This window comes from Neopelma chrysocephalum, unplaced genomic scaffold, assembly GCF_003984885.1.
Source record: "Neopelma chrysocephalum unplaced genomic scaffold, ASM398488v2 Primary Assembly neopelma1_97028, whole genome shotgun sequence".
NCBI lineage: Eukaryota > Metazoa > Chordata > Aves > Passeriformes > Pipridae > Neopelma > Neopelma chrysocephalum.
Genome location: NW_020925670.1, coordinates 1,374 through 12,026, shown reverse-complemented (window position 1 = coordinate 12,026; position 10,653 = coordinate 1,374). Strand labels below are relative to the sequence as shown.

The 10,653-nt window shown below is 56.3% G+C and overlaps 1 protein-coding gene across 1 annotated transcript in view; it reads right to left on the bottom strand.

Moving 5' to 3' along the window:
- Window positions 1-203: 203 nt before the first annotated feature.
- EWSR1 (EWS RNA binding protein 1) overlaps window positions 204-10,653 on the bottom strand; it is a gene marked incomplete at its 5' end in the record, with an annotated part of 11,420 nt that continues 970 nt past the window's right edge. The window contains 12 exons of the mRNA XM_027671081.1: window positions 204-291; window positions 700-973; window positions 1,353-1,450; window positions 1,750-1,927; window positions 2,012-2,134; window positions 2,227-2,356; window positions 2,678-2,796; window positions 3,625-3,657; window positions 4,320-4,357; window positions 7,112-7,292; window positions 7,907-8,121; window positions 8,787-8,954. Of these exons, the coding sequence (XP_027526882.1) occupies window positions 252-291; window positions 700-973; window positions 1,353-1,450; window positions 1,750-1,927; window positions 2,012-2,134; window positions 2,227-2,356; window positions 2,678-2,796; window positions 3,625-3,657; window positions 4,320-4,357; window positions 7,112-7,292; window positions 7,907-8,121; window positions 8,787-8,954 (1,597 nt within the window). The remainder of the gene's footprint in view (window positions 292-699; window positions 974-1,352; window positions 1,451-1,749; window positions 1,928-2,011; window positions 2,135-2,226; window positions 2,357-2,677; window positions 2,797-3,624; window positions 3,658-4,319; window positions 4,358-7,111; window positions 7,293-7,906; window positions 8,122-8,786; window positions 8,955-10,653) is intronic.

Here is a 10,653-nt window from a genome sequence, read left to right as displayed (position 1 = left end):
GGGGAGGGGGGGAAAGGGGCGCGTTAAACAACCGGTTTTATTTTGGGGAGGGGAAGAAAGAACTCGTCACGCTACCGCTGAACTTGGTTTTAATGTTTCTCCACAAACGGTGAAAAATACTAAAGTACAGACAAGGAGGACTCATAATGTTGTGGCCAACATTATAAATATGGAATTATAAATTTAAAAGATTTTTTTTTTCTGGTTTAAAAAATAAATCTGGTAGTAAATGAGGCTCTGGGGGGGCGGCGTTAGTAGGGCCGGTCTCTGCGATCCTGGCGGTGCTCGCCCCTGTGGGCACAGAGGGGGGGCACGGGTCAGTCCTGGGGTCCAGGAGCCCTCCCTGGGCTGGGGGGGACTCCTCAAACCCCCAGCCACTCACCCTGACACCCATTTACCCACCCCACTACCCACTTGCCCTCCTACCCACTCGCCCCCCACCCCTTCACTCCCCAACCTGCTCATCCTGCCACCCACTCCCCCACCCACCCACTCACTCCCCCACCTGCTCATCCCCCCCCATTAAATCCCCTACCCACTTGTCCTCCCACCTATTAGCCCCCTCCTCATTTCTCCCACCACCCACCCAGCCCTCATCACCCTCTCACTGGGGTCCCAGTGTCACCCACGTCCTTTCCCCATCAGGATCTCCCCCTCCCCACGTCCCCCCCATCACTCTGCCCCCCCCTCCATCCATACTTGTCCATCTTTCCCGGCCCTCCACGCCGTCCTCTGCCTCCTCCTCCCATCTGCTCCATGAGGGGTCCGGGGGGTCCCCCGGGGCCTCCTCCTCCTCCTCCTCTCCGGCCTCCTCCTCCGTAGCCTCCTCGGTCCATCCCGCGGCCTCCTCGGAACCCGCCTCTGTCTCCGCCGCGGCCGCCTCGGAACATCCCCCCGGGGCCCCCTCGGTCCATGAGGCCCCCGCCGCGCCCACCGCGCATCCCCCCGGGGCCGCCCCGGCCCCGCTCACCGCCTGGGGGGGAGGAGAGACCCTCAGAGTGACCCCAGGGCAGCACATCCTGCTCTGGGTGTACCCTACCCCCGATCCCAGGACAGCCAGCTCTGCCATGAGCAGCAAAAGGCCCAGGAGATGCCAGGAACCCTGAGGGGATTTGTCCACCCCTCACCCAGCTCCTCCCGAGCCGGGGGAGCTGCAGCTCCTTAGGGCCCTAACGAGGTGGGAGCAGCCCCCCAGGAAGGGCCCCCAGATCCCAAAGGAACTGTGATCCCAGCCTCCACGTCATGGCTCACAGAGCAATGAAGGCCTGGCAGCTTCAGGGGCTGGCCCAGCTGCTCCCCGAGGAGCCCAAGGCCAGCCCTGGGGTGTCCCACCGTGAGCCCCCACAACGTACCTGGAGGGGGGAAGGGAGGTGGGAGGAACCCCTCGGGTTTGGGCGCCTTGCACTGGTTACACTCCGTTCTCCAGGCGAAGTTCTGGTTTCCACAGCCCCTGGGTACAAACACCAGTCAGCCCAGAGCAGGACGACATTCCTGCTGGGAGAATGCCAGGAGGCACCACGAGCAGGAGAGCACGGGCAGAGCAGGACCTGGGGCTCATCTCCTGGCCCGGCTCCCCCACTGGGGTGGGGTCCAGCTGCCTGTTCACCCACAGCCCCTACAGTGACCCCATCCCTCCCTCCCTGACGCAGGTGGGAGGAAGGAGCTTCCTGGGAAGGCCCCGCAAGAGATTTTGGGAAAGGCCTCCTGGTCCTGGCAGGCCCTGGGACAAAGGGGACCCGGGGTACTCACGGGTTGGGGCACTGCCAGTCTCCGGCGCGGTGCTGGACGCTCCCTCCGGAGGGGTTTCCCCGGGACCCCCGCGGGCCTCTCGAGGAGAAGCCACCTCTGTCTCCTCCTCTTCCACCCATCCTGCCCATGGGGCCGCTGGGGCCACTGGGCCCCCCTGGGCCACCAGGACCCCCCGGACCTGTGGAAGGAGCCCCGTTAGTGCCAGAGCCACAGGCAGGGTGGGGGGGAAAAGGGAGCAGCTCTGGGGGGTCCCAGCCGGTACCTCCTCGGAGAGGGGGGGGCATTCCCCGCTGCTCCCGGGGTGGCATCCCGCCCCTCAGGCTGTTCATGGGGCCCTTCTTCCGTGCCAGGGTCACCTTCAGCTTGCTGCCCTGGAAATCCTTCCCTAGGAGGGACACAAGGAGAGGACATCAGCGCACACCTGCACCCTGGAGCTTCCTACAGGGAATTCCATCCCAATCCCCCTCCTGCACTCACCATCAAACCATTCCACGGCTGTTTTGGCAGTAGATGGGTCATCGTAGGACACGGTGGCGTCACCTTTGGGCTTGCCTGTCTCTTTGTCGATGTACAGGTTTATCATGGGCTGCCCCGTCCTCTTGTTCATCTAAGGGACAGTGGGATGTCACCTGGAGTCCCTCTCCCAGCAGGGATTTACTCTCTGTTCTGCTTTCCAGACAAGCAAGGCTCGTTCTGAGGACTCCGGGGCAGAAGAAACGGCCCCCTGGGCCTACCATGGGTGACAGGGACTGCCCAGACACCCCAAAAATAAAGGAACGGGCCCAAAATGGCACTGCCAGGCCCAACAGGCCTCTCCCAGGGACCTGATGGGCTGGAAGGGTGTGAGCAATGTGCAGGGAGGGGGAGGAAGAGTAGCAGGAGGGTGGTCCCTTTGCCCTGCCATCAGGGGTCACAGGTGTCCCCTCACCTTGACAACACCGCACTGTTTGAAGAAATCTGCCAGATCCTCCAGGGTCACATTATCATTGAGTCCCTGCACATACACTGCAGTGCTGTCTGAGTCCTCCTCCGGCTCCATGGGGGGGCCTAGGAGACAATTCCCAGGGTCAGTGCAGGGAGAGGAAGGGCAGGGATACCCCAGGGCCGAGTTCTTTCCATCCCGTCATTCCCAGCTGTGGCTCCGCTCCCAGTGAGCGACAGGAAACCCTTGACCCCGAGGGAGGTGACTGAACCCCCCCCATGTCCTGCCAGACAGACCCCAGAGCCCCCCCTGCGGGAAGAACCCCCCGGTCATATCAGGACACAGCCCAGGGGAGGGATCAGGAAGACCTTGGTGCCCTCTGGGCTCCCACACACGGACATCCCACCCCCCTTTTCCGATGCTGGAAGCTGACACATAACTTCCAGACACGCCTGTAGGACAGGAAGGGACAACCCATAAGGCCACAGGCTGCTGTGGCACGGGAGGAGGCTCCTGCAGAATCCCTGGAAAAGCTCCAGAGCAGCCCCCAACCCGGGGTTACTGCAGAATCCCTGGAAAAGCTCCAGAGCAGCTCCCAACTCAGGGCTATTGCTGAATCCCTGGAGCAGCCTCCAATCAGGGGTTACTGCTGAATCCCTGGAAAAGCTCCAGAGCAGCTCCCAACTCAGGGCTACTGCAGAATCCCTGGAAAAGCTCCAGAGCAGCCCCAAACCCCTCTAATTCCTGCGGAGAAGGGCGGGTGTCTCACAACCACGTGTGGTTTTCCACAGTCCAGCTGTCTGGATGAGTTGGGAATCAGGCAACGCCGGGAAGAGCCAGGAAGAGCCCGTGGGCAGCGGGGCTCCACCTGCCGTGGGCTGACACCTGCGGCGCTCCCGAGGACACAAGCGTCCGGTTCCCAAGCTCAGGAGGGGGATTTTGACGGGAATTACCTAAATCCAGGTCAGGTCCTTCCTCCATGTGTCCTGCCAGGCGGGAGAGAAGCACAGGGAGCGGTGTTAGTGCGGGCCCTGGGGCTGGAGAACCGACACACACAACACTAGCTACGGAGGGGGAACCTCCAACTGACCTGCGCCGCCCCAACAGCAGCACTGCACCTTACTGGGCCATCAGGTGGCTACTTTTAGCACTTCTTTCAAAACCAACAACCACTGTTACATTGTTGTTTTGTTTTTTTTTTTTCTTTTTTTTTTTTTTAGCACTTTTTCAAACCGTTAACCACTAGCACGCTGATTTTTTTTAAGCAGCTCTCAAACCATTAACCATTAACGCTGATTTAAAAAAAAAACATAAATAAAACGTTACGCCAAGCCAATCGGGTTTTTTTTTTAAGTTCGCTAATATAAGTTACTTAATATCAAAAGAAAAAAAGATTTATTACATCCAAACCATTTCTTTTCCCCAAAAATTACAGGAGTGGTTGCTCAACTCTTCCACTGCGTCCTGTGACACCGCATTACCCTTAGGCATCGCCGGCAGTACCCATTACAGTCTCGTTGCATATGTCATTTTTAAACCACTTAAAACGAATAAAAAAATTACGCTTCGTTCTAAAAAACTGTCTGCAAATGCTTTTTTTTTTTTTTTTTTTTTTTAACACTATCCATTGTAATGCTCAAAAACTTACCACCAGGCTTATTGAAGCCACCTCGCTCTCCAGCGCTGCTGGGGGGATAAACGAAGAAATGAAGGCCTTTCCCTTTACAAAGCCAGCACCGCTCTGAGCCTCTGCGGCTCACAGGGGAGAAGGGCACTGGCTAAACATCTCCAAACATCTCTCTGTCTCTGTCTCATCTCGGCACTAGGCCTTTCTTCAGAAGGGCAGCTCGCTCAAATTTTCTTTACAATATAAAAGCAACCTGGCGCGGGGTTTGAGGCGCCGCTTTGCCGGCGGCGCCCTGGCGTTACTCAGGTATCGTCGGTGCAATACTTGGCAAAGAAAGGGGATTTTGTGGCAGAAATCGAGGGAGGGGGGGCGTTTTCATGTGCGTTTCAGAGAAATCGGGGGCTGTTTCAGTGGCCAACTCCCTCCCCTCGGTGTGTCCACGGAGCAGCACCCTCAGCCTGTGGCCCGCGGGTCCCTGACAGTTAACAGTGCAAAAGGAGACCACCCCAAACGCGAGACCCTACGACACAGAGTTCAGCTGACGGCGCCCCTGCAACCCTCAAAAGAAAGCCATACATTTCCAGGTCACGAGTGGATTTAACAACTCTCTGGAGGGAAGAACTTACAGAGTGCGGCGGGGGCTCCGAGGCCTGGGGTGCAGCTTTGTGGACACACTCCCGTGGCTTTTTGGGGCACGTGCCAATGCGAGCGAGGCCGCAGCTTTCACCAAAAGCTTGGGCCGAGGCTTTCACAGCTGAAAGCGCTTTTGGAGCGTGGTGGTTAAGTAGGAAAATGCCACCTGGAAAACGATTTGGGCTGTTTCTTGCTCTTTTGGTTTTGGTTTGGTTTTGTTTTTTTGGGGGGGGTGTGAGATGAGCTGTTTGGAAGGAGCCGAGTGGAGGAGGGAGAGCACCATGAATTTTCTAGCAAGTATTGCACCTCTAATACTTGGGAAAAAAAGAAGTCAATACAGAATTTCGAGCTGTTGCATGCAGCTTTGCCTCCTCTCGTTAAAAGTACACACCATTTACGTAACGTCTCTCTTTTTTAAACATAACTTTTTTTTTTTTACACTTTTTCTTTTTTTTTTTCTATTTTTTTAACGTTACACAATTCTAAAGTAGTAGTAGTAGTATACCCTCCTCTGGCTTTATTACCAAACAACAAGTATGCAGTTACCAAAAGTTACAGAAGGATTCCGTTTATACAATCAATACATTGGGTTAAAAATATTCTATTGTATATTTTTCCTCTCCATATGGACACCGTGTCTAGTCCCACTTTTCATTATGCTGCCGGCTGAGTACTGAGTACGGGTACTTTTTAAGTATTGAGGTGTATACAAGGCTCTCACTTTGTAACCTGTAGCATATAAATGCGACAAAGCATGTTAAAAAGTTTTCCATTGTCATCAAATATCAAATCATCGAGGCAATGAGAAAGGGCACGTTAATAACATCGAGCTCCTTACCTGCTGGAGACACTGAAATCCATCACCACAGCACTCTAAGGTGGGCCGAGTTCCCCTACCTGCCCTGGGCGTCCCCTGAAGGCCACCTGTGCTATGGACAGCACCAACTCTACGTCCATAAGGCTGGGGGGGAACCCTTTGTAAGGGTCTGGCCAGGTGGGAATTCACTAGGGATGCAAATTTGAGCTGGGATTGAGGTGTGAAAATCAAGAGACAAGGTGACAAATCTTTGGCGGGAGAAAAGCTCTGAAGGGGCTAGAAATTTGAAGATGTGATGATAGACGTTTCAGGTGTCTACATCTACTTTATAATTGTTAAGAGATAAAAGCCACGGGGGGTGAAATCTTTATGCAGATCCGCGGGACTCTGTTCCGCGCGAGCCAATTCCGAGCTGGACGTTCCCACACAGACCAGCCCCGTTTGCACGCCTCTCTCGGGTTCCTCTGATAAAGATTTCATGCCACGTCAATTTGCTGCGACAGAGCTATGCAGGGTGGGGCCTCCCGCTGCCAAACTGGGCCGTGCCACACGGGAACAAGTCGCCTGCGGAGAGCAGTCGCCACGAGGGCCACCCTGGCAGCGCCAGGGCGGGCACAGCGTGTCCCGTGCCACACCTGGGGACACTCTGCATAGCTCTGAGCAGCAGGGTGAGGGGATGGAACACACACAAAGCTACGAATTCCCTCGCTGAGGAGCCTCTGGGGATGGTTTTCCTCCCTCACCTCTACCAGAACAACCTGCACGGAGGGGGTGGGGGGCACAGCTGAAGGCACAGGTGAACCAAAGCGGGTCGTGCCATCGGTTACAATGGCCACACTGATCCGGAGCAGCACCGGAACGCTCCGAGGGGGAGCTGGCCTGGGAGCCAAACCTCTGCCCTCTGCCCTGGGGGTCCTCCTCCACGCTCCAAGTGTCTCAGGCTCTGCTGAGGAGGCTCCTGCCCTGCACACCCCTGACCTGCCCAAATCCGCCCTGCTGAGGCGCAGGGAGGGAGCCCTGGACCCCCTGGGAGGTTTGTGTGTGTTCCGCCCGCAGTTACTGTTAAACCCCACGGAGGTTCCACCTCGGGGCGACCACGAAGGGAGCTGAAAGTGTCAAGGTCAGCAATCCCCCCAATTTACCCCTCCCAGGAGCCCAACCATCCGCAGGACAAACCAAACACATCCTGCTCCCTATCTCCCCTCGGGATAGAACGCTTCCATGGATTACAAGCAATGCCATAACAGAGATGTTCTCCATGGAAGCGCTGTCGGGAAGGACAACCTTTCAGTCCCTTCTTTTCCGTTTCAAATCCTATGGGTAAACCAGGATTAGGTAAAAGGAGAAAAAGCTTTGCTCTTACCCCATTCCACCGCGTCCTCCTCCCCGCCCACCTCTGCTCATGCCTCCTCGATCATATCCCCCTCGTCCCCTGCCCCGGCTATCGGGGCCGCTCAGATTCCGGGTCTCTCCTGGGCCGGAGAAGCCTCCGGATTCCTGCCCGTACATGTTCATGCTGCTGGGATGGTCCTGGCGGAATGAGCCTGGGGAAGTGTGGGACAGACACATGTCAGGGACATGCAGCCCTTCCAGCTGCCCTCAGCCACAAGGGCAGCACCACGGGGATTCAGGTTGGAGAAGCCCTCTGAGATCATCAAGCCCAACTGTTCCCCCACCACTGACCCACGTCCCTGAGGGACACATCCACATGGATTTAACTACCTCCAGGGATGGGGACTCTACCCCTGCCCTGGGCAGCTGTGCCAGGCCTGATCACCCCTTCCTTGAAGGAATTTTCCCAAATATCCAACCTGACCCTCCCCTGGCACAGCTTGAGGCCGATTCCTCTCATCCCATCCCTTGTTCCCTGGGAGCAGAGCCCGACCCACCTCTGGCTCCTCCCTCCTGTCAGGGAGTTGTAGAAAGCCAGAAGATCCCCCCTGAGCCTCCTTTTCTCCAGGCTGAGCCCCCCCAGCTCCTCACCCACCTCCTCATCCCAAACACTTCGTGCTCTGTATTTCCAACCCCGCCCAGGGGATTATCCCAACCTGCCACCGCGGCAGCGGGAAAGGACAAACCCCAGTGACAACCCTTCAACACAGCCCTGAGTTTCAGCCCCAGAACAACCCCAGGGCTGCCCCTGAGGGCTCCCACTCACTCTGCTGGCCGTAGCTGCTGCTCTGCTGGCTGTACTGGCTGGGGGCCTGGCTGTAGGATGCGCTGGGAGGGGGGTAGCTGGTGGGAGGGGGTTGCTGCCCGTAGCTGCTCTGCTGCCCATAACTGCTCTGCTGGCCGTAGGAGCTCTGCTGCCCATAGCTGCTCTGCTGGGAGTAAGTGCTCTGGTCGTAACTGCTTGGCTGTGTGGAGGAATAGCTGGAAGAGAAAAGCACGGGAAAGGCGGGAATGACGAGGCAATTCCCCGGCAGGGTGCGTGAGGCTGGAAGGCGACGCGGTCACGAGCCATATGTAGGGTTGTAGATCATTTTAAAGGCTGAAGTCACCCTATGGAGGCCAGGCTGGAGGGTTGTAAAAGCAACATCCATGTGAGCAGTCCTAGCTTAGTCATACCTTTAGGAAAAGGCATAAGTAACAGGGCAAAACTCAGTGGCAGCAGAGCTAACAGGCTCCCCTCCTGAATTATTTTCGGCTGCCGGATAATAAAAGTTCCCCTCAGGCAGCTCAGGCTTTGAGGATTTCCAAATGTACCTTTTAGAAGTCACAACAAAGACACCTGAGGGGAGAGGGGAGCTCCTGGCCCAACCATGTGTGTGCAAGGAAGAAGCAAAAGGTCACTGAGACACACCCCAGGAAAATTCCTGACAGTTCTCAATTCTGACAATTAAAAAACGTAGGAAATCCCTTAAAACATTTGTCACCATTTTCAGCTGTGCACACAGAGACACTGCCACGCTCAACCTCACAACAAGAGGCACAGCTCCTCCTCCCGGGACACCAAAACACCTTTTCCATGTCTTTTGATTCAACCCCCTCAGGAAAAGGCCTCTCCCCGAGCGTTCCCAAGCCTGTGGAAGGGTTACCTGGTCGGGGGGTAGGAGGGAGGAGCGCTGACGGGCTGCATGGGGTAGCTGGCAGGCACCTGGGGGTAGCTGTAGTTGCTCTGCCCGTAGCCCAGGCTGGGCTGGCTGTAGCCTGTCGTGCTGGACTGGGGCTGGCTGGTCTCTGCTGGTTTGCTGCCATCCTGGGGTCTGGGGACAAAGATGGAACAATGTCAGTGCCCAGCTCCACACCTGGAAGCAGCAAAGGGCTCAGATCCCCCCCTGTTTTTTGGGGTAGTGCTACAGGCTGGCTCTGATGGGTGGCAGCTGCTCTGGCAGCAGTATATAAAACAATATATAATAATATATAATAATACATAATAAACATGATTTTGGCAGTCAGTGGCCGGGTATTTGCACACCCCAGGAAAGGCCCAGGCAGTGCCCTGAACAGAGAGCACAGAGCACCAGGGATTGTGTCCATCCCAAAGCCCAGGCAGTCAGAGCTCAGACTTGGCTCCGGGGCTGAGGGGAGGGTGTGGAATGCCAGGAAGGCGGTTGGCAGCACTGCCCTGCGCTCCAGCTGGTTCTGCACAGCCCTGGGAAAGCAGGAGCTGAGAGCAGCCAGCAAGGCAGGCCCTGAAATGCCCCATTGTTTGGGTGAGAACCCAGCTCACGCAGATATTGCCTCATGTACCTTATCCCGTGGAAGGGAAAGGACACTGGGGTTGGACTGGGTGACCTTTAAAGGTCCCTTCCAACCCACACCACGCTGTGATTCTGTGTGCAGGATTAACTCCCAAGGCCTGAAATTAGAGAAACCTTTGCATGTGATTGCCAAGGTCCCTTCTGTGTGTCCCACAGTTTAACAGCCGTGTGGATGTGGCACTTGGGGACATGGGGCACTGGTGGCCTTGGCAGTGCTGGGGGACCAGCTGGACTCGACCTCAGAGGGCTTTTCCAACCTAAATAATTCCCTGAGTCTATAATTTCTAAGTGTTTCTCAGAGTGAAGCTACTTTTGCTGTAAAAGCTGGGAAAAGTTTTTTACAATGTCAGGATTCACCCTGAGAATTCCCATCCCTTTGAAGCGTGACCTGCCAGAGCTGTGCCAGGCTCTGCCTTTCCTCACCACAGTGCTTGCTACAAACACCAGCTAAGCGACTACATCAGCTTTTCCTCACTATTCAGCAGATTCCCATTAATTTTTCACGTCCTCTGAGCAAACAATTCCAACAAAATACCTGACAAGCAGCGCTCAGATGGGAGAGGTTTAAAAGGGAAACGCTTTGCAGCGTGAGCATCCCCCCAGCATCCTGCCTGACCCCGGCACCCCGGGGTTGTTTTCGGCTCTGCATTGTGAGCTGAGAGCCTGATTTGTGTGTGTGGTTGTTCCCTCATCCCCCAGGAACGGCTCTGACTCACAGAGCTGGAGCACAGCCCTCCCACGCCGCTCCCCCGGCAGCGGGAACGGCGCTCGGGGAGACGGGCAGGGAGCAGGAGCTGCAGGGGGGAACTGGGGGTGAGCACAGCACAGGGAGGAGGAGGAGGAAGAGGAGAAAGAGGAGGAGGAGGAGGAGGAGGAAGAAGAGGAGGAGGAAGAGGAGGAGGAGGAAGAGGAGGAAGTAAAACTCCGGTGAAACAGGCAGGGAGGAGGTGCCATCAAAGCAGTGAGTGCAGCTGGGGATGATCAGAGGATGAAGAGAAGGGAGAAGGGGAGGAGGAGAAAAAGAGGATGAGAAGGAGGAGGAATGGGAGGAAGAAGAGGAGGAAGAGGAGGAGGAAGAAGAGGAGGAGGAAGAGTAGTAGTAGGAGGAAGAGTGAGAGGAGGAGGAAGAGCAGGAAGAGGAGGACGAGGAGTAGGAGGAGGAGGAAGAGTGGGAGGAGCAGGAAGAGGAAGAGAAGGAGGA